At 45.9% G+C, this 22,727-nt stretch overlaps 1 protein-coding gene across 3 annotated transcripts in view; it reads left to right on the top strand.

Moving 5' to 3' along the window:
• The first annotated feature begins 927 nt into the window (after nt 1–927).
• The window catches only part of CYFIP2 (cytoplasmic FMR1 interacting protein 2), an 80,598-nt gene continuing 58,798 nt past the window's right edge, over nt 928–22,727 (top strand). The window contains exons 1-3 of one of the 3 annotated variants that reach the window (XM_083181710.1): nt 928–1,183; nt 11,663–11,731; nt 21,872–22,039. In XM_083181710.1, coding sequence (XP_083037836.1) covers nt 21,923–22,039 — 117 coding nt within the window. In that variant the 5' untranslated portion in view covers nt 928–1,183; nt 11,663–11,731; nt 21,872–21,922. Of the gene's footprint in view, nt 1,184–2,192; nt 2,266–11,662; nt 11,732–21,871; nt 22,040–22,727 lie in introns of those variants that run through there. The other 2 variants (XM_083181712.1, XM_083181711.1) reach the window with 2 other exon arrangements.

Below are 22,727 nucleotides of genomic sequence, written 5' to 3'. Positions count from 1 at the left end.
ACCGACTGGTAAGTAGCCCATAGTCTATAATGGGCTACCGCCATCTCATAAAGGCGGCAGCCCCAGGACCCAATGCGTTGCTGTCCGATATTGGCGAATCAGACAGCATCGCATCCATGATAGAAACCTATGGGGGATGCGGCTGTGAGCAGGGCAGGAGGGATGACAGCATGGATCGGAGATTCCTGATAAGGTCCCTCCTAGATACATTCGGGGGATACTTAATATTTGCGGTTTAACCATTTTATGGGGATTGGCAACAAATATTACATGGCCCCTAATTCTTAAACTACACTTGTTATTACACTTGCATAAGCTGGGTGCACTGAGCTAGGCCTGGGCTGTATGTATGAAGATCTGCAGGCTGCTAGAGCCAGAGGAGATTTATCAAACCTTTGAGAGACAGATCGAATGGAGAAGTTGCCCATAGCAACCAATCGCCTTCTCGCTATCATTTACCTAGCCGTCTTTAAAATGAGTTACAAGTTGATAGGTTGCTAGGAGCAACTTCTCTTGAATGTTTGAAGCATCTAGCCCTGTGCATTTACAACACCCTGTTAGACATAGCCGTATGATATGTACATTGAAAAAAATGGGGACTACCCTAGAAATACTGGGGCATAAACATGTAAATGTACTGAGATGGAATGTTGCCCATAGCAACCAATCAGACTCCACTTCTTATTTTTTTAGCACCATCTAGAAGATAATAGAATCTGATAAGTTGCTATGGACAACAACACTCATCTTCAATAGAATGCCCATCTTATTACATTTCCCCTTATATATCTAATCTGCTGTACATAGACAAAATCCAGCACTGGAAGCGTTACATTGCCCAGGACCTGTGCACAGTGCTAGAGGATGCTGGTGACTGTGAGGGCTGTGTGGGGGGAAGCATCTATTCCGTACAGCACTTCCCATCTGCTGCAGCCATGTTGAACTCTTTGTGAGGGGGTGGGAGAGAGGGGAGGAGAGAAAGAGACAGACAAGACGATCAGAGGAGAGTGCTGGGTGATGGGACACAGCAGCCACTGAATACCCACCAGGAAATTATCAGAGAATAAATAAATGCAGAGAGGACAAGCAGCAGCAGCAGCAACAGCAGCCACCTGCACCAGAGCCCTCAGCATCCTCCTGCACAGAGCACAAGGACCATGATGAGATGCTGCTGCTGAACCTGGTAAGTGGTGACATCATGGTGCTGCTGCTGTATTTTGCTAACCGGATCCTAACCCTCCCACTGGCATTATTCATATTTTCTCATGTGTGCGCTGTATTATATATGCCTTGTATAGGAGAGGACTGCCTCATCCCAGACCAATGCACCGGATACCCCTCACCACAGACGTTATACAGACTGGATATTACTCATTACGTTCCTCCCTGTGCCATCAGTAGTGCCTGAAACAGATTATTGCAATTTAACATCAAGCCGATGGGCACTGCTGATGATTTCAGTGTGGCATCTGCTGCCCACTGAGTACATGAAAAACCCTCTGTTGCCAGTAATTATTAACCCATTACATGTCTGTGACAGCTGCCTCTGCCCAACACCAGCTACCAAGCAAGCCAAAATCTGGCTCAGTATTATCTGTCTGTGTACCAGGCCAGAGTTTGCTCAGTCACTGTGCCATTTTCTCTGTGTGCCAGGCCTGTGTTTACCCATCCCCTGCCCTAGTGTTTTCTGTGTACTAGTAGGCCAGTGCCCCCCTGCCCTAGTGTTATCTGTGTACCACCAGGCCAGTGCCCCTGCCTCAGTGCAATCTGTGTACCAGGCTAGTGCCCCCTGTCCCAATGTTATTTGTACCATGTTATCTGGGGACTGTTATCTGTGTACCAGGGCAGTGTGCCTATCCCCTGCCCCAGTGTTATCTGCGTACCAGCAGGCCAGTGCCCCCTGCCCCAGTTTACCAGGGCGACTTGTACCTATCCCCTTCCCCAGTGTTATTTGTCTGACAGCAGGCCAATGCCATTTTCCCAAGTGTTGTCTCTATGCCAGGCCGGTGTGTGCCCCTGGCCCAGTGTTACGTGTATTGCGTTGGCAGCTCCCGGCTCAGCCGGTATAGTAGTATGTATTTGTGTGATGATGATAACTACAGTCAGTGCATCAGATGGGCCGCGCAGCAGCAGCAGCAGCAGGTGCTTCTACAGGAAGGGCCGGGCTTAGCTCTGCTGCTGCTGACTGATCTCCCCTCTCACATCCGCAGCATCTGACATCCACCCACCGGCCGGGCTCCTGCACTGTGCACTCCAGGGGGAGAGGTAAGCACAGGCCTGAAATAATACATCTATATGTAAGGCAGACACTGATCTGTGAGAAATACAGACACCTGGTGACTGCTGATCATGGCTGTCAGTCTGTGTACCCATAAGCTGTGCTTCCTCTCTATTCATCATTCCTGTTGCTGGTACTGAGAGGCTGGCTGGCAACACATACATTGCTCCTGCCAGCCTCCATCTTTTTACACCCTTCCCTCTTACAGGACACCCCTTAATCCCCTGTAAATATGTCACTAATACCTCTGTTGCATAGTCTGGCTATTATACCATACACTGTACCACCATACACTGTAACCAGGGCTTAACCCAGTGGTTCCCAAACTGTGTGCCTAGGCACCCTTGGGTGCTTCAGGACACTTGCAGGGGTGCCCTGGGTTGGTGGGCTAGGATCAATTCGGTACTTGTGTAGTATCACGGCGCCCATCGCATCGCATACCATAAGGCATGCGATGGTATGCGATGTGATGCGATATCGCGCAATGTTCTACAATGTCATACAATTTTAAAATTGTATGGTATTGTATATGGCATACAATGCCATACAATGCGATGGGATGTGATTATAACTTGTATAAGCACCCTACAGGGTGCTTACAATGTTAAATGCACCCCCACGCCACCCCCCCAGTATAAACGTGAACCCGAAGCGTGGCGAGAGCAGCGAGCCCGCGTGGGGTGGCGGTACGCGTCCTCCGACCTTTTCATACCCCCACTATCCACGTCTTTGTGAGAGATGTTCCAAATGTCCGCTAACAAATGCCAGCGTCACTCACATTTGTTATATAAATTAAAATAAAAAATGTTGTGTAAAAAAAAATATACATATATATTTCCTACATAAGGTAAACATTATGATGAATACAAATGGTTGCTTGCCAATTTTTACACCTATGTTGACAAATTAACTTGGCACTCAAAGGGTTAAATTGGTCCTGGAGACATGGTGGAACTCAGTTTCCCTGCCCACAGTACTAGTGCCCCTTGCACATAATGTCCACAACAGTAGTACCCCTTACACAAAATGTCCACCGTAATAGTGCCCCTTACACATAATGCCCACAGTAATGCCACTTATACACATGATAGCCACAGTAGTAATGATCTTATATACATAATGCCCACAGTAGTGCCTCTTATACACATAATTCCCACTGTAGAGCCCCTTATACACATATCTGCCTCTGACATTCCAGCAGATCACCAACGGTGTCCATCCAGCAACTTCCCCATCTCTCTTGTTTTCCGCATGCACATAGCCTGCTCCTCTTAGTGGCACTTCTTTACTTCAGTGGCGGTGACAGCATGACATCACAAATGCTGTGCCAGACACGAAAGCCATTGGATACGGCTTTTATATTGGAATTGCTGTGGTGGAGGTGGAACTAGTTCGCCCTACCATTACAGATGGTGAAACTCTGTTCCAACTTGTTCCACCTCACTTTAACCCCAGCACAAAAGTGATATATACACCTTTCCCTATGAAATAACACAAGACTGGGGGTTTGATTTCCCACTATACTATATGCGATAATGTGATACACAGAAGTGAGATTTGGCAGCTTTTCCCTTATGATAAGATGATACAGGGGGTAGACTTGTCACTGTACTCTGTGCTAATGTGATGTAATACACAGAGGTGAGATCTGGCACTGTATCCCAAGTAATATAGGGGCCCATTTATCAAGGATCGAATTTACAATGCGATCAGGGCAGTATATTACCTATCGCCTGAATGTATGATTCCGTGCATGCAGGAACAGGGCTCTGAAAGGAGCCCGTCCCTGCTATATGCAGAGCCGGGTGCCGGGGGTCTGCATCAGGCAGCTTCGGCTCCCCCATAGAAAACCTATGGGGGGATGCGGCCTGCGGCGATGCAGGAGGGATCGCAGCAGGGGTCCGAGATTCCTGCTGCGGTTCCTCCTACATACATTTGGGTGATACATAATAATTGCTGCTAACCCCGAAAACGGGTGTTTTCAGGAATTTAGCTGCAAATATTGATTGATAAATGAGCCCCATAATGATACAGGGTGAAACACAGGAGCGAGATTTGGCATTGAATCCTGTAAAGTGTATTGATACTCCATACATGCTCTAGAGGCTTATTTTAAGGTCATGTCCAATTGGTACCTGTGTCCGTCCACCTTATTCAAGATGTACCCTGGGATACCTGTGAGTTGTTGGAGATTTGACATAGATTTTGCATCCCCAGTCCACATGTGGTCGTTCCTGCCCACTTTTGCAAACTTTTTGGGATGATGTTTCTCCTACCCCATCGTCACTTCCTGACTGGTTTCAGAAATTATAAATAAATGGACGATATTATAACGTAGTCTACCGATAAATACCAGAATTACTCACTGATCCGGTTCCAATCGCCGGCATTCTGTGAATCCGGTTTAGCTTGAATATGCCCAGGTGTTCTATTGGAACCCTAGGGGTGATCCTCCCCCCCCCCCCCCTACACTCACATACTTTCCTGTATTCTCGTACCTTTTCTTTGTTACTCTTTTTTCCTCTCTTTCTGTTTTCTTTTCTCTTTTTCTTATTTAGAGACTATATAAATATATTTGACCTTTTACTTGATATTCTGTGTACTTTTAATCTCATTGGCACACAATACCTATTTTATGTTACGTTTTCTTTTCAATGTTTGGATATACATGTCCGTCATGTTGTTTTGTTGTTTTATATATACTTGTACGCTTTATAACACAGAACATGTATGGGTTTATGGTTTATATGCAAAATCTCTAATAAATACTACTTGCTTAAAGAAAAATAATTGATAGTCCATAGAGAAGTTATAATGTGATAATTGATATATATAATAAAGAGGATTGAGATTACATCCTACAATATATTAAAATGTGAGACACTAACAGAGGTGGATCGGGAACAGAAAAGGGCCCTGGAAATTTTTGGAGTAGTGGCCACACATGAGCTGTATAACATGCTGTGTAGCCATGGCAACGTCACTGGATAGCAGAGTTTCTGTACTGCAGAGATGGAATAGCAGAATGAATGGGGACAGTGCAGTGCACATGAGTCAGGTGGACTGTCTATCATATAGATACAAAACAAAACAGGCCTCTAAAGTATAGTGGCCCACTGGGGGCTCTGTGGTCAATCTGCCACTGAGCACTAATGAGCAAGGCTGACCTTGAACCATGAGAGGAGTCATAGGACATAGGAGTCGCTTGCTATTGCTCCCACTGTGATAAATAGGAGAAAGAAACAGCAATGGACAATGGATATCAAACACTTTTCTTAGAGACATGCAGTGTGTATTTGCTTAAATATATGACTTTTTTTTTCAAAAATGATATTTATGAAGCCAAGGTATAATACAGATATAAGATACGGACATGCCATACATATAAATCTTAAACATGGGTCAAATGCAACAGAGCAAATAACATTCAAGAACATCAGATGTACAAAAGTATACTGTCAAGAAGACATTTTACAAAGTGGGTAGGATCAAATTGCAATGTGCTCAATAGCTCATATACCCCTGAGGTATTTGCAGTGTTTAGCTGATCACAGTGAGCAGGCTTATTGCCGGGTTGCTGACATCATCTGGGGGTGGGACGGTGCGTCAGGCGTGGTTAGGGGAGGAGGCAGCACTGAGGGGATGGTGCTGCCTCCTCCTGAACGGGACCTGGGTCGCTAGACCTGGGTTACCCCTTCACATTGCCCTGCAACCCGGGCCCGATCCGGGAATAACACTTCTTTTATCCTGGGTCGGATTGCTGGGTTGCTGCTAAAAAAAAACAAATACCATAACAATCCTAATATTATGAAATAGACTTTGATGTTCTGGGATGCAGTTAAAATCCCGGCGGTCGGGATCCCAGCGTTCAGAATCCCGACCGCCGAAATCCCGACACTTTCTCCCTCCGTGGGTGTCCACGACACCCCTGGAGGGAGAATAAATTAGCGTGCCGAGCGTAGCGAGGCACCGAGCCCGCTGCGTGGCGAGCGCAGCGAGCCCGTAAGGGGGGGGCGATCCACGTCCCCCCCCCTTGTCGGGATTTCGGCGGTCGGGATTCTGGCGTCGGGATTTTGAACGCCGGGATCCCGACCGCCGGGATTTCATACTGAATCCGATGTTCTTATGTTATAGTAAAAACATTAATATACAGCTACAAATTACAGGTCATTATGATGAATACAAATGTTTGCTTGCTAATTTCACACATATTTTGACAAATCCGCTTGGCACTCAAAGGGTTAAAGAGATCATTAAGAGTACATGGGTCAAAAGGGTCCCAGACATGCAGATTATGGATTAAAAAATGATTCCGCTGATAGGAATAAATAATCGGATCCTGTTGGTAGTCACCGACATACTGTGTAATAATGTCAGATATATCGTGGGAGGTACCGGGAGGTGGTGGGAGAATAGATCTCAGGGTACCCAGTGTTCGCGAAAACCACCCAAAAAAGTGGGTCCCGGGGACCCTTCACTTCTAAAAATTGGGGTCCTACCGGACCTTTTCTGGGCCCCAACGGAATAAATCCTCCTCTCCCCTTCTCCCTAGCATAACACATGTGGGTCAGGGGGGGGGGGGGGGGGAGAAAGGTACACATATACTAGAAACTAACTAAACCTGAAAACAGGGACAGTGCGCGCCGAAGGCGCGCGCTAAAAATTTATGGCATGTTTTTTGGGGGGGAAGTGGTGTCACATAGTAGTACACATTACAGCACACCCCGTAATGCCCAGTACACATTACAGCACACCCCGTAATGCCCAGTACACATTACAGCACACCCCGTAATGCCCAGTACACATTACAGCACACCCCGTAATGCCCAGTACACATTACAGCACACCCCGTAATGCCCAGTACACATTACAGCACACACCCCGTAATGCCCAGTACACATTAAAGCACACACCCCGTAATGCCCAGTACACATTACAGCACACCCCGTAATGCCCAGTACACATTACAGCACACCCCGTAATGCCCAGTACACATTACAGCACACACCCCGTAATGCCCAGTACACATTAAAGCACACACCCCGTAATGCCCAGTACACATTAAAGCACACACCCCGTAATGCCCAGTACACATTAAAGCACACACCCCGTAATGCCCAGTACACATTAAAGCACACACCCCGTAATGCCCAGTACACATTAAAGCACACACCCCGTAATGCCCAGTACACATTACAGCACACCCCGTAATGCCCAGTACACATTACAGCACACCCCGTAATGCCCAGTACACATTACAGCACACACCCCGTAATGCCCAGTACACATTAAAGCACACACCCCGTAATGCCCAGTACACATTAAAGCACACACCCCGTAATGCCCAGTACACATTAAAGCACACACCCCGTAATGCCCAGTACACATTAAAGCACACACCCCGTAATGCCCAGTACACATTAAAGCACACACCCCGTAATGCCCAGTACACATTAAAGCACACACCCCGTAATGCCCAGTACACATTAAAGCACACACCCCGTAATGCCCAGTACACATTAAAGCACACACTGTAATGCCCAGTATATATTATAGCACACACCAATATGCCCAGTACACATTATAGCACATAAGTGCTGCTTACTTACATGCTTGTTGCTAGGGGTTACATGCTCCTTGCAGGGGTCACATGCTGGGGGGGATGGGGGCATTTTATGCTGGTTGCCACATGGGGAGGGGACGTTTTATGCTGGTTGCCATTGGGAGGGGGGGCGCATATCGGTTTGTTGTCACAGTGGGGGGGGGGGGGGGGCTGGAAAACATGCCGCTCAGCAGAGTAGGTGAGCGGGCTATCAGCGCGGCGGGGGACTGGATGTGGCTGGAATAGCTGACACGCTGCTCTGAGTTGCATTAGCCACATCCAGTCCCCCGCCACCCTGACAGCGCGCTCATCTACTCTGCTGAGAGCGGCTGTTACAGCATCCCATCCAGTGATTGGGTCCCGGCGGCCGCTGCAGTCACAGTGATTGGCTCGCAGCGGCGGCTGACAGGATCAGTACAGCGCGTCCTCGGGGACCCCTTTAGTTTTAAAAACTGAGTCCCCGGGGACCGTTTTAGGGTAAAATACGCGCTATAGCGCGTTTTTGCGAACCCTGGTACCTCCCGGTGGTGGGACAATAGATACTCTGAGGAATGCTTATCAGTGAGGGTGTAAAGGCCCCCGTACACTATGTGATTTGGGCACTATTTCACCCGATACTGATGAATCGGGCCGTGAAATCGGGCCAAATGGCACATGCAGACATCCGCTCCGACCCGATGCATCGGTCCCATGCGCATTGGAGTCGGGAGGTCGGACGGGCTGCACATAAGATTTGCTAAATCTTACGTGCAGCCCAGAGCCGGGCAGGGGACGGCAGCGGGTGGGGGATGCCGGCTACCAGCCGGGCGGAGGGAGCAGGGGGGGGGGGCGCTGCAGGGAGCCAAGCAGCGGCAGGAGCAGAGGAGCATTTAAAAAAAAGCCCATACAAATGAATAGGCAGCCATTGATTGAGAGAGGTCTCAGCCAATCAGCGGCTGCCCATTCATTTGTACGGGCGCTTTTTTTTTTTAAAAGTGCATCACTGCTCTCGCCACTGATGTGCTGCCTGGCAGTGGCTTCCCCTGCCTGGCTGGCTCAGTTCCCTGCGCCCCACCCCCTGCTCCCTCAGTCCAGCTCTCTGGTCGCAGGCATTCAACTGATCTTAAAAATAGGCCTTAACGTTTTTAGGGCCAGTTGAATCCTGTTAATAAGCATTGGCAAGTAGTGTAACAGATGTAAATACAAAAAGGTTTTGTCTTCTCAATGCGCTTCACCTATGGGTTGCAGCTATCTAGAAACACATGGAACTTTCACCAAGTACCAGCAAACATTCACAGACAACTGACAATGTGTTCTAAACATTAGCGCCACCCAAATGTAAATCATACACGTGAAAGTATATCTTATATCACACTTTCCTCTCAGGGATTTGTATTCTTTCTGATTTCTTCGTCTTTAGTCTGAAAAACCTTCAAAGAAATCAAAGATGGTGCAATATTGTCTGTACCAGATGGAATTTTTTATTAGTTAGAATTCACACTCACATGTGCCTTCAATTCAATAAGCATATCACTCCACATGAGTGGAAGTCAGACATCTTTAACCCTTGAAATCCTTCACGGTAGCACTGTAGAGAACTCCAAATACAGACAAATAGTGCAATACTATTTCATATCAACACACAAAATGTATTCATCAAATGCACTCACAATTTAAAAAAAGAAATCCACAATTAAAAAACCCAAACTACCATCGTCTCGTAAAGACGAGAATACCTCAAAAATGTTCAATTTAAGTAAAAGGATATTATCAAAAGACGAAGAACAAGTACTAAAACGAGGCTTAAAATATGCCCCCACAAGTAATATTGACTCGTTTATGTAAGGAAACTAACTGCAACCTAATGAGGAAAGAATGGTTAGCCCTTAAATCGCTTAACGAAGATGATTAATTAATTATCAAACCCACAGATAAGTGTGGAGGGGTGGTCCTTATGGACAAGGAAGAGTATATAAAAAGCATAGAAAACATTTTGAATGAGGGAGAAACATACCAAAAATTAAAAACAGACCCAACAGAAAAGGTTACAAAAGCCTTAATCGATCTTACATATAAAGCATTGGATAGTGGATCGATAACTCAAAAGGAATTTGAATATATTAATATTAAATATCCATCCACCCCAACTATATATACTCTTCTATATATAGCTTCTCCTCAAACCTCTCGGCAATGGTCGATTTTTATTTGCAACCTTTAGTAAAAATATGTTAAATATAGGGGTACCTTGGACGCCAGAGCCTTTAGTGGTATTGAAAAATTAATAGTAATACTAGGCAGGTAATAACGTTCAAGAGAGGGTTCCTTGTTTCAAACACTGGGAAGTGTTCCCAGTGAAATGAAAGAGAAGTCACTTGAAAAAACAGGAACAAGGGAAAAACCACTAGGCGCCGTGCGTACACAAACAAAACACAATTTAATAACAAATGAATAGCAAATCACAATAAAATCAATTATTTGCATGCATGCAAGCTAAAGGAAGAGGGTACATTTACATTACCACAACGATGAGCACACGTAATTGAGCATTCATAATAATTACCGGTAATCTAGGTCCTGAAAATGCAGATAAAATTGCACAGATTTTACAGCAGATTGCTGTTAGTCCCAAGTAGGGGGTAGGTGTCCCAACAATTGGCGGGGGTGGTTTAGTCCTCCCAGTGAATCTGATAAGTATGTGTTTTAAATTTACACCTGTAATCCCCTGTCGGTAATTATTGGGGCAACTGTGGCACTCCGTTGGTGGGTAGAGTCCAAAACAAGGGGGCACAGGAACAGTACTCACTGAATGGTAGATGAACGTGTCAGTCCGTCGCTGATAATTGTAGCCAACCAGTCAATCACTGCGTGCACATGAAGCCGCTGGCACCGTGCGGCGTCTGTCCGTCTCCAAGCTAAGACACCGGTCAGCGTGCCGAGTGCTGGCTGGGGCTGGCTGTTCTCAGCGGTTGCGTCCTCTATTGGAGGGTAAGCTGTAACGGTGCACTCCTGTTACAGCGATGACTGAGTGGCTGAGCTGTTCGTACACTCCTCCAGTACTCCACCAAGGCTGGCGGGACCGTGATAGATGGAAATTGCAAATGGCAAGTCTATCACGGTCCATCTATCACGGTCCCGCCAGCCACGGTCCATCTATTACGGTCCCGCCAGCCTTGGTGGAGTACTGGAGGAGTGTACGAACAGCTCAGCCACTCAGTCATCGCTGTAACAGGAGTGCACCGTTACAGCTTACCCTCCAATAGAGGACGCAACCGATGAGAACAGCCAGCCCCAGCCAGCACTCGGCCCGCTGAACGATGTATTAGCTTGGAGACAGACAGGCGCCGCAAGGTGCTAGCGGCTTCGCGTGCACGCAGTGATTGACTGGTTGGCTACAATTATCGGCGACGGACTGCCTTTATTATGAATGCTCAATTACATGTGCTCTTTGTTGTGGTAATGTAAATGTACCCTCTTCCTTTAGCTTGCATGCATGCAAATAATTGATTTTATTGTGATTTGCTATTAATTTGTTATTAAATTGTGTTTTTTTGGTATACGCATGGCACCTAGTGGTTTTTCCCTTGTTCTTGCATTCTATTGAGGGCGGCATCCCTCTACCATAAGGTAGCTATTTGTACACGGCACGCAACAAACTTTGCCTTTCACTTGAAAAAACAGCTCTTAAATGAGAAAAAATAAAATGTCAGGAAATATCTGATATTTAAAGCAATAGTATCTGTAGTATATCTTGCAAGATGTAGAAGAGTCTACAGTAAATCACTTGTTTTGTACCTTTTCAGAGAAACTGATGCTCCTTCAATTGTGAAGAAAACTGAAGGTCTACCCTGTATCTATTACTATTTCTTCAGGTAATGTTCACGCTAAGCATTAAATCATTAAAGATCATTAGCTGGTAACAATACATGGAAACGCACAAATGTATAAATAGGGTTTTTTGTTCAGGCTTTTAAACCATCTGTTCAGCTCATTGTTATGGCAACGTGAAATAATGTCTTTCGCTGAAAGGACCTCACACACTGAGGCACTTTCCTGGTTACCAGTGGGATGGAGCTTAGTCACATAAGAGCGATTTAGTCAGTGATTGAAAAGACACATTAAAGACATATTATCCTTAGAATTGCCATGTCATCCATTCAGCGGTATTCACAAAATGCATAAGAGTTTGCTACGCAGTCAGAATTGCAGGAATGCACCATGCATTTGCATACAACGTGTATTTTAGGTGTATCCAGTTTTAAATATACTGGCAGCCATAGCTCGATGCAATTTAGTGAAATACCATATCTAGAAGTCTAATGTGAGTATCTTCCCATATTCTGAGTCACGTGTATCTCTCTGGCTGCATTGCCCCAAGCCCACCATTCACTAGATCAGCCGTTATCTATATTATCATCAAAAACACCAATCATGGTAGAGACAAATGCAATAGGGGTCCTCGAGGCATATGCACTGCTCAGGATATGGTGAAATGCGATATATAGCTTGCGATTTTGCTATCTGAGAAGCTCTCAGGCGGTTCAAGAGGGTCGGCTGTGACTTCACCCTTCTGAGGTTTTTTCTATTCTCAATAAGAAACTTTCTAATACTCTAGGGTGCTATGATTCAAAACAGTTTGGGAACCGTTGACAACTCAGGTGAAATGTTACAGAGTGAGAGAATCAAAAAGTGAGAGATTTGGTAAGAAATCTCCATTTTTTTTTTTAAAGCGGCAATCATCTACACTGCTAAGCCAGTTTGATTTTACCAAATCTCTCACTTTCTGATTCTCTCACTATGGCCCTTATTCTGGTTGGTGCGGTAATATCCGCGTGCGTTCGTGCCGCCGATGTTTTGTGTCTGCGCATGTGCAGAGGCGTCTCTGCGCATGTGCGAGCGGGGCGTACGGCCAAATCCCGCATGAAATGTGAACACTCCGAACAGGGGGTGGAGAGGGGCGTGAAAGGCTATTTGGGATCATTACCATATGCATACGCCCCGCATTTCATGGGCGTTCCCATGCAAACGCTGGGCGTACGCATGGTAATGCGGCTGTGACGCACGTGTAGGGGGCGGACATATGACATCGCTGGATGTCAGCTGCCCGCCCAGATCTCTGCTTTTGCACGGAAAAATGTCCGTGTGGTCTGAGGTTGCGGGAGCTGGTGGACCACTCGGTCCTGCATTCGATGGTCTGCGACCATCGAATGATGGGGGAGGTTCCCTGAGATGGAGGAGGCGTATTCCATGAAAAATACACGTGCGGTCCGTTCGGCCAGCTTCTTACCGCGTACGGACGGAGTTGGCGATCCGTACGGAAGGCGGGGCTTCGCACGCACGGTCCTGGCCGCATATTCGGATCCGGCCGCACCGATCAGAATAAGGCCCCATATCACATTTCACCCCTCATTTCTAGAGATTACTAGAATTAGTGTTTTTTGCATGAGTGTTTGTCGTGTGATTAATACTTTATCTTAGACATCCACCATATTACATAATTTCCTTTTGCTTATATGTATGCTTTTTTTGGTTTAATAATTGTTATAACTTATGGATACAGTACGACTTTATCTCTCCGTTTTTCAGTTTTATTTCCCAGTCCCCTCCCTTCATCTTGTTTTCTATCATACAGATGGGTCAGGTCCCATCTTTGCAGGGGATGGCGCTGGCGTCGCCAGCCGCCATCCCCCGCCAGCGCCATGGCGATGGTGAGAAGGGGACGCGCGCGCACGAGAGGCGCGCGCGTCCCCTTCCGACGGCGCTTCCATCCGTTCCCCGGGTCCCCGCCGGCTTGCCGGCGGTAACCCGGGGTCCCCGCCGCCTGCCCGCACCCCCCCCCTAACCCTGTCCGTCTCCCTGAGGCGGAGACGGACAGGGTTTCCGTCGCGCTAGCGACGGAGACTGAGACGCGCGTGAGACGCACGCGCGTCTCAGTCTCCTCGCTGGCGTGGCTGCTGGCGGGTCGCCAGCGCGTACGTTCTGGCGACCCGCCAGCAAGGATGACAATAATAACATACTGTACTTGACTTTTATCCATTTTATTAATTTTCTTTGAGGTAATAGTATATATATATATAATTTGAGTTATAGGCACATATACAAAAAAGCTGCGCTAATGATGCATAAAAATATATATATATGATAAATTGGATTGTCTTTACAATAAAAAATTATTTAGTAACATAAATTCATAACTGCTGTATCAAAAAATAACAAATTAAAATCACATGACACCCAATAATGCTGTTAGAAAACGGCAGTCTATTCCTATATTGCCCCGTTAACCGTTTACCATCAATGGCAGCAGAATCCAAATCCAGCTATTTAGATCCTCAGTGTGTCTAATTTGGATCCTAGTATGTACCACTAGAGGGAGTTGGTGCTGGTGGATGGTGTCCTCAATCCACTTGAAGCCTGGTTGCCTTTAGATCCTGCATGTCCAAACTACGGCCCTCCAGCTGTTGTGAAACGACACATCCCAGCATGCCTTGCCATAGGTTTAGCATTTTTTTATAGCAAAACTGTGGCAAGGCATGCTGGAACTTGTAGTTTCACAACAGCTGGAGGGCCGTAGTTTGGACATGCCTGCTTTAGATGGACGTTCAATGAAATATTGAATTGGGTTCCGGGGCTGGTTCAGTCTGCAATATTTGTATTCTAAGAGCGCAGGTGCAAGGCGTTTGGGGACTGACGCGTTTCGCTGCGTCCTCACAAGCAGCTTTATCAAAGGTATCAATTTGAGATATATTGGTGTATATACTTTAAGATGCATAAATGAGACAATTGGATTTAAGCTAGTGTAGATCGTTGGGTGGAATAGCACGGTTTAGATTTTAGGGATTTATTTAGTAGATCCTAGGTCTATAATTGAGGGATCATTATTTTGATCGCTATCAAGATGTGTAGCCGTTTCATTTATTTTCTATGATTTATGTATTAATTTATACTTTTTTCTCACCTCCCAGGCAAAAATTATGGTGGGGTTTATCTATTTGTACAGTCTCTAGATTTGCGAATATGGGTACATTGTAGAATATACTATATGATTTTGTTAACAATATATTATGGACTGTGTTGGTCTAAGCTATATTATGGTAAATTGCTATTTTTATTAAAAGATTTGGTACTTGTTTCCTATCTGGGCGCCCACTAAGTTAATTGCGCACCATGCTATTCTCCGTAGTGAAATCTGATCGCATCGCATCGTACACATACACGATATTGAACGATGCGATGCGATGCGATCCGATTCGATTTCCCATAGGAAACAATGTTAAATGGATCAATTTACCCAAATCAGCATAGGGAAGAATGGTAAATGGGCCAGAAACCCCCAAAAAACCCACAGAGCAGTGGAATGTCCCCCCAAAAGTAGTTGACGCCACCCCGCCATCAACGTGAACCCGAAGCGTGGCGAGCGCAGCGAGCCCGCGAGGGGCGGCGGTACGCGTCCTCCGACCTTTTCATGCCCTACTATCCACTAGGGCGTGGAGTGAGAATAGAATAGTGTGGCGAGCGCAGCGAGCCACCGAGCCCGAAGCGTGGCGAGCGGACGCGGATACCTTCACAGGTAAACGCGTCCCTTCGCGGGCTTCCCAGGTGTCCGCGTCGCCATGGACACCTGGGAAGACCGCGAGGGGACGCGTATAACTGTGAAGGTATCCGCGTCCGCTCGCCACGCTTCGGGCTCGGTGGCTCGCTGCGCTCGCCACACTATTCTATTCTCACTCCACGCCCTAGTGGATAGTAGGGCATGAAAAGGTCGGAGGACGCGTACCGCCGCCCCTCGCGGGCTCGCTGCGCTCGCCACGCTTCGGGTTCACGTTGATGGCGGGTTGGCGTCAACTACTTTTGGGGGGACATTTCAATGTTCAGGGGTGTTTTTGGCCCATTTACTATTGTTCCTATTATAATTTGGCTAAATTGAGCCATTTCACATTGTTTCCTATGGGAAATCGAATCGGATCGCATCGCATCGCATCGTTCAATATCGTGTATGTGTACGATGCGATGCGATCCGATTTCAGTACGGTGCCGTACGTAGAAAACCTGGGCGCCCAGATAGGAAACAAGTACCAAAGATTTATACTACATATTTAAACTTGACATTTTGATTATCCCATTTCAGAAATTGATGAAAGGTTTACAAGTTACTGATAAACAGTATATTATAGTAATAGAAAAAAGCCATGTTGTGCTGTATTGTGTGGAGAGTGGGACACTTGTATATTTAGTGTGGTATAGCGGGCCGACAGTTAGGATTCTGATGGTTAGTATACTGACATCGGAATCCCAACTGCCGGTACTCCAACGAGATACAAGTGCATCTAAGTCCCTTGTGGGCTCCCTGCACTTGCTACAAGCAGGCATGTCCAAACTATGGCCCTCCAGCTGTTGTGAAACTACACATCCCAGCATGCCTTGGCATAGTTTTAGCATTCCCTAATAGCAAAACTGTGGCAAGGCATGATGGGACTTGTTGTTTCAAAACAGCTGGAGGGCCATAGTTTGGACATGCCTGTTACAGGTTCTATTCTCCCTCTAAGGGGGATATTCAATCCCGACAGCTGTGACCCTGTCCTGTTCTCAGCTGGCTCGACGAAGAATCGGCAGGCGGGATTCAATGTCGAACTCCGAAAAGGGGGCGTGGTCGCAAGATACGGCCATGGATAGTCGAGCTGCGGCTGGGAGCTCGACAATCCACGGCTGTTCTCAGCAGAACAGGCCCGACTGCTTGTAAATCTGGGCCTGTTCTGCCGAGATCCCTGTTCAATGCTGTTGGGAAAGACAGCATTGAATAGGGCCCCACCACTATTTCCCCTGTCGAGAATAGCGGCGGGAGATTGAAAACCCCCCGATGTCGGGATTCTGAACCTTGGGCATTTAACAGTCAGGATTCCAATGTCGGTATAGGGACCATCTGAATCCCGAATGTCGGGAGGTTATCTGGCACCCATATTTAGATCCTCTCTGATATTGAAGCCGATCTAACGGATATCAGCTGGCAGGACTCCGGAGGCTTAACTATACCATACATTTGGCACTGTAGTTAAAATACCAAAGAATAGTTTTGGTACTTGTTTCCTAGCATGGCGCGCATCGTATACCATAACACTAAATAAGGTTTTCGATGGTATGCGATGCGTCGCGATGTTGTACAATAAAATATTGCATTGCATCGTATGCCATACATTTTGGGACCTTTGTCAAGCCTTGAACCAGAATAAACCCCATAGTGATTAAACAATTCATGGTGAATCCTAAACCCTGAAAAATGCTGTTTTCTGGAGTCTCAATGACCGGAGTTACAGCACCACTCCCAATGCACCCGTGCTTGTTCATCTAATAATATGTTGGCAAGCTTGGAGACATGGCAGTATTTACTAGCTCATTATTTGTTCTGTTCATCGGTGATTTATGTTTATGCTGACATTACTACTTGTTACACTAATGCCATTATACCAGCACATTATCAATAAAGCTATGTGGACAATGAACATAAAAAAGAAGTAAGCTAATAAGTCTCTATGGCCCTTATTCTGGTTGGTGCGGTAATATCCACGTGCGTTCGTCCCGCCGATGTTTTGTGTCTGCGCATGTGCAGAGGCGTCTCTGCGCATGTGCGAGCGGGGCGTACGGCCAAATCCCGCATGATATGTGAACACTCCGAACAGGGGGTGGAGAGGGGCGTGAAGGGCTATTTGGGCTCATTACCATATGCATACGCCCCGCGTTTCATGGGCGTTCCCATGCAAACGCTGGGCGTACGTATGGTAATGCGGCTGTGACGCACGTGTAGGGGGCGGACATATGACATCGCCGGATGTCAGCCGCCCGCCCAGATCCCTGCTTTTGCACGGAGAAATGTCCGTGTGGTCTGAGGTTGCGGGTGCTGGTGGAGCACTCGGTCCTGCATTCGATGGTCTGCGACCATCGAATGATGGGGGAGGTTCCCTTAGATGGAGGAGGCGTATTCCGTGAAAAATACACGTGCGGTCCGTTCGGACAGCTTCTTACCGCATACGGACGGAGTTGGCGATCCGTATGGAAGGCGGGGTTTCGCAAGCACGGTCCTGGCCGCATATTCGGCTCCGGCCGCACCGATCAGAATAAGGGCCTATATATTTGGATGAGCTCATCTTACCATTCTGCACTGTTCGCATGAGTTGTACTGTCAGTCTGCTTGTATGTGCTTGTACATGGCTGGCAGGGTACGCTGCAATGCATATATTTATTTTAGACACGGTGGAAGTTTTTACAAGAGCTTTCTGTTTTCCTTTGTTGTTTTAAATACAGAGCTGTAGACACGACTCGTTATTTTATCTTGTTCCACTTTCTAAGCACATGATTAGCACTTACCAATATTGCACATACTAGTGGAATTCATTTGATTTTTACTTGCATCATCAAATTTGTCTCTGTCTCTCAAGGTGTAAACTAGGACTGTTACATGAATGGTAATGTGAGGGGTAGTTAACGATGCAAATATATTGGGGCTGATGCAGGGCAGTTAAACCCATTCCAGTCCAACATCTAGTCAGGCTCAACAGGGGGGAATACAATAGTGTGCCCGAAGCATGGCCATGCAAGGGGACTTTGATGGTGTGAGGGGTCTTTCACGGTACACTTTGCCGGTGTCGACTATGTCGACACCAATGCATGTCGACGTAATATGAGTTGACCTAATGAGCCAGTTTAATGAGGAAGGGGTTTCTGCACCAGTAAGGTTTATGGTCAGTTGCTAAATAGAGGAGTTTCTGTACAGTAGCCGTGAAATGCAGTAAGATGAAGGTGTGCAATCACCCAGCCATTCATAGAACAATGCGAGGGAAGGCAGCTGGTGGATATTGTGTCACTTATTTGTTATGTAATTTGCTCTGTTTTATCCGTTTAGTGTATTGTGTACATAATGTATCGTGTGCTAAAGAGAAGTGATTAAAGTGTTCTACTCTTGATTAAAGCGTACCAGTTCCCCTAACTCCCACTGGTGACAGCCAGATAAGAAGCTGTGTAACTATGAGAACGCAAGCCTTAACGTCAAACTAGTGGCACTGAGGCAGTTAGGAGCTAATTGGATGGTACTTTATCTCTCCGCTTTATTTCTCTCCGAGGCATAGTACATACACCCCTTAGCTGAATATGCTGGTTAGCAGCCTTGCAGATAAGAACTGCACTGCACAGGGTTGTGGATTTATTGGCTGCTAGTTAAAAGCCTATCAAAATGACGGCTTCTGCAATGTACTTTAACTCTGAGCTGCGACAGTTTTTACTTTCACTTTGAACTGTGACCGCTTTGACCTCCGCAACCCCAGTCCCTATCTGCTCCCACCTCCAAACTCTGTCTTCACTACTCCCTCTCTCTATATCCAGCAAATTTGAAACAGATAATTGTCCCTGCAGAATTTGCTTTCACTTCCAGTTATGATATTGTTTAGCACACAAAGGCGTTATTTGGTCTATCAAGTGGCCTCTAGTGGTTCACTGGTGGTACTTCACCTCATAGAAGTGAGGGGTAGTTTTATATAGTTCACCCCCTAACGTTGGACTTTTCAAACCAGCCTCCTAGTGCCGCATTATTTTTGTATATATATATATATATATTTATAAAGTAGATAGGAAGGCACTCACTTGTTATGATGTGGCAGATGCAGGGTCCATACATTAGGTTATAGCAGCCAGGGCTATTTTTGTGCAGGCTCTAGCAGGAACTGTGGCCCTTATTCTAGTTCACTCTTTCTGACAAAATATTTGTTAGATGGACAAAACCATGTGCACTGCAGGTGAGGCAGGTGTTACTTGTGCAGAGATAATTAGATTTGGGTGGGGTTTTACACCTGCCTCACCTGCAGTGCAAATGGTTTTGTCCATCTAACAAATATTTTGTCAGAAAGAGTGAACTAGAATAAGGGCCACAGTTCCTGCTGGAGCCTGCACAAAAATAGCCCTGATAGCAGCGGTTCTCAAACTGTGGGTCCTGACCCCAAAGTGGGTCCCGGCCTTCTCAGCATGGGGTCACGATTCCATGCTGCTGACCATCAGGCTGATGACTTTTCTAATCTCAGTCAGTGATTCAAGGAGTCTGAAAGATCTGTTGAATTGTCTATTATTTTAGACTCCTCCCATCATTCTGTGCCTCCACAATGCTGCCATGTCTGCTGACTACACATGTGATGTGATGACCTTCAGCAGTAACTTGCTGGGGTCCCGTAATTATTTTTATTGTCTAATGGGGTCTCAGAGCAAAATAGTTTGAGGACCCCTGGGTTATAGGATCACACTCACCCAATCCACGGAGCAGCAGAAGGAGCAAAGAAGGACCAGCACACGTTTGAAGTGAAGAAAAAATGTATTTACGATGCAGGCATGTTATAAAAACATTTCAGACAGCCAACCCACAGCTGTTTCAACCCCAGCCACTGCTGGTTTTCATCAGGGGTCATATATATGTATATATATATATATATATATATATATATATATAAATCTGTGGTGTTATATTTTACCATCATGCCTTTAAAGCAGATATATAGAAAGCAGTATACACATGTAAAACATTTTGTCTTGAAACGATAATTCTAGTATATAATTACATTTTAGCTGAGGGTATTCTCACAATACATTCATCTGCCAGCTTCAACCAAAACAGCTTAAAAAAGCCTCACCCTTCCTTTTGCAGTGGGAGCCTTTGTTCTACATTTGGACAGGTGCAGTTGGTTGGTATAAATATGCCATTTAAACTGACTGAGCCACATAATATACAGTAGTTTATCAACTGGACAACACTGTGTTCCAGAAATATTCAACATGAAGCCTTCAGTAAGTAATTGACAAACTTTGGAGTCTTGGCTAGTTGTTATTTTAAAGGAAGTAATTAACAGACCTGTAGGAGGAACTGTAATAGTTATTTATTGTATTTCCTGTCTACGGTACAAGTGTCCTGTGAGATTAGTCATCAACTCAACCTGTATTAAAGTTACAATTTCCGATCACGTTACACTGGAAAGTCTGAGAAGCTTATTTGTAGAATCTTTCTCTGACAATTGTGTCTTCTGTCTCTAGGGACTTGTCTCTTTGTAGTATAACCCAGGTTTATACACCAAGGGGTATATTCAATCACTGTCGAAACTGCCTTCTTGCCGAAAAATATGGCAGTTTTCGACATGAATAGATCGGAAGGGGTTCCAACCTATTCAGTGCTGGCTGTTTTTTTTTCCGGCAGGTTGGAACATTTCCGTCAAACCAGGTGGATTGACGGAATAGCCGCTAATCCACCTGCTTTTGACGGAAACACAGCCAAAACCCAAAGGTTTTGGTTGTGTTTTCGTCAATCTCAATCCAACATAAAAAAAATGTCAGATTGAGGCAGGGAGGATGGCACCGGGTGAGCAGCAGTTTAAACAGAGCTGTCCGCCCGCACCCTCCTGCCACATTCCGTACCCACCCTCCGACTCCGGGCCGGGTGAGAGCAGCTCACCTGTCCCCGTCCAAGCTCCATACCAGCTCCCGCTACCTCCCGCCGCCGCATTCACCCGGTCCCCACGCCGGCTGGGTGAGCATCAATCAGCGGCCAAATCCGACGTCGGATTTGGCCGCTGCATTGAATAAGGGATGCCGGATCCTTTCCGGCAAAAGAATTTCGGAATGGATCCGGCATCCATTCAGTATATACGTCAAAGCTGCTTAGAATAGGTTAACGAACAAATACTTGAAAATAAATGACAATTTGGTAAGTAATTTCCCTTATAAATGACTTTTAACAAACTCCAGCAGGAAAACACGTGTATAGACCCCACTGTCAGAAAGGTACAGTATAAGAGGATTATGGGACAGAAACAAAAACAATGGTTCTGTACGGGTAGCTATAAGCTGGCCTAGCAGCTACTGTATGTTGAACGTCAGTACAGTCGTGCCGCAGGACTGTTATCCATCTCATATCTTTGTTAGACATATATTACAATAACATAAAATGTTTTGCGTGCATTTGATTGTTATTTCTCTACCATCTTAAATAGATAATTTTGTCATAAACTCCCTGGAGACTGGTGCTACCGGACTTACTCACCATGACCACCCATGTGACGCTGGAAGATGCGTTGTCTAACGTGGACCTACTGGAGGAGCTGCCCCTCCCTGATCAGCAGCCATGTATCGAGCCTCCGCCGTCCTCCATAATGTACCAGGTAGGTTCTTGTTGTTTGTTGATGTAATGATCACAGGCTTAAGGTGCTCATCCACACTACGGTAATTGCATGGTCCTGATCGCATTGCACGTAAATGGCAAGCTATTTGCGTGCAATGCGATGTGATCGGAACCTAGTTCAAAAAATATGTGCAGCACATACTGCTTGAACTGTGCAATGGAATGTGCACGGGAGCGTGCTGCGAATCGCACCCGCAAATCGCAGCGTGTATGGGCCCATTTACTAAATCATGTCGTTATTCCGCACGCTCTCACCACACTTTACATAAATTAGTAATAATGTTAATATTGACAAATAACAAAGTATAATAAGTGTAAATATTTTGTATTTTGACCTTATTGAATGTCTTCTGTCCTGCATAGTTTGGAAATCCCCCCCCCCCCCCTCATACCGCTGCAGTGACCCACATTTCTGTTTATTTGTAAAAGCTATTTCTAGCACAGTCATATCAGCTGATACAGTCAGCTCCACGGTGGAACCTTCATTATCAGCAGCCATAACATACCCCTTTCACACTGGTATATTGCCGATTTACATATGTAATGAGACGCTCATTTCATATGCACATATGTAATGAGCAGCTAATTACATATGCACTACGCTGTCTTATAGCTACTGTCTGTCCTGCTTTCACACTGCAAACCTGCTTGAGACTCGGTATTTATGT

Source organism: Crinia signifera, chromosome 4 (genome assembly GCF_055691185.1).
Source record: "Crinia signifera chromosome 4, ASM5569118v1, whole genome shotgun sequence".
Taxonomy (NCBI): domain Eukaryota; kingdom Metazoa; phylum Chordata; class Amphibia; order Anura; family Myobatrachidae; genus Crinia; species Crinia signifera.
The sequence above is the reverse complement of the archived record's forward strand: the minus strand, read 5'-3'. Positions and strand labels throughout refer to the sequence as shown.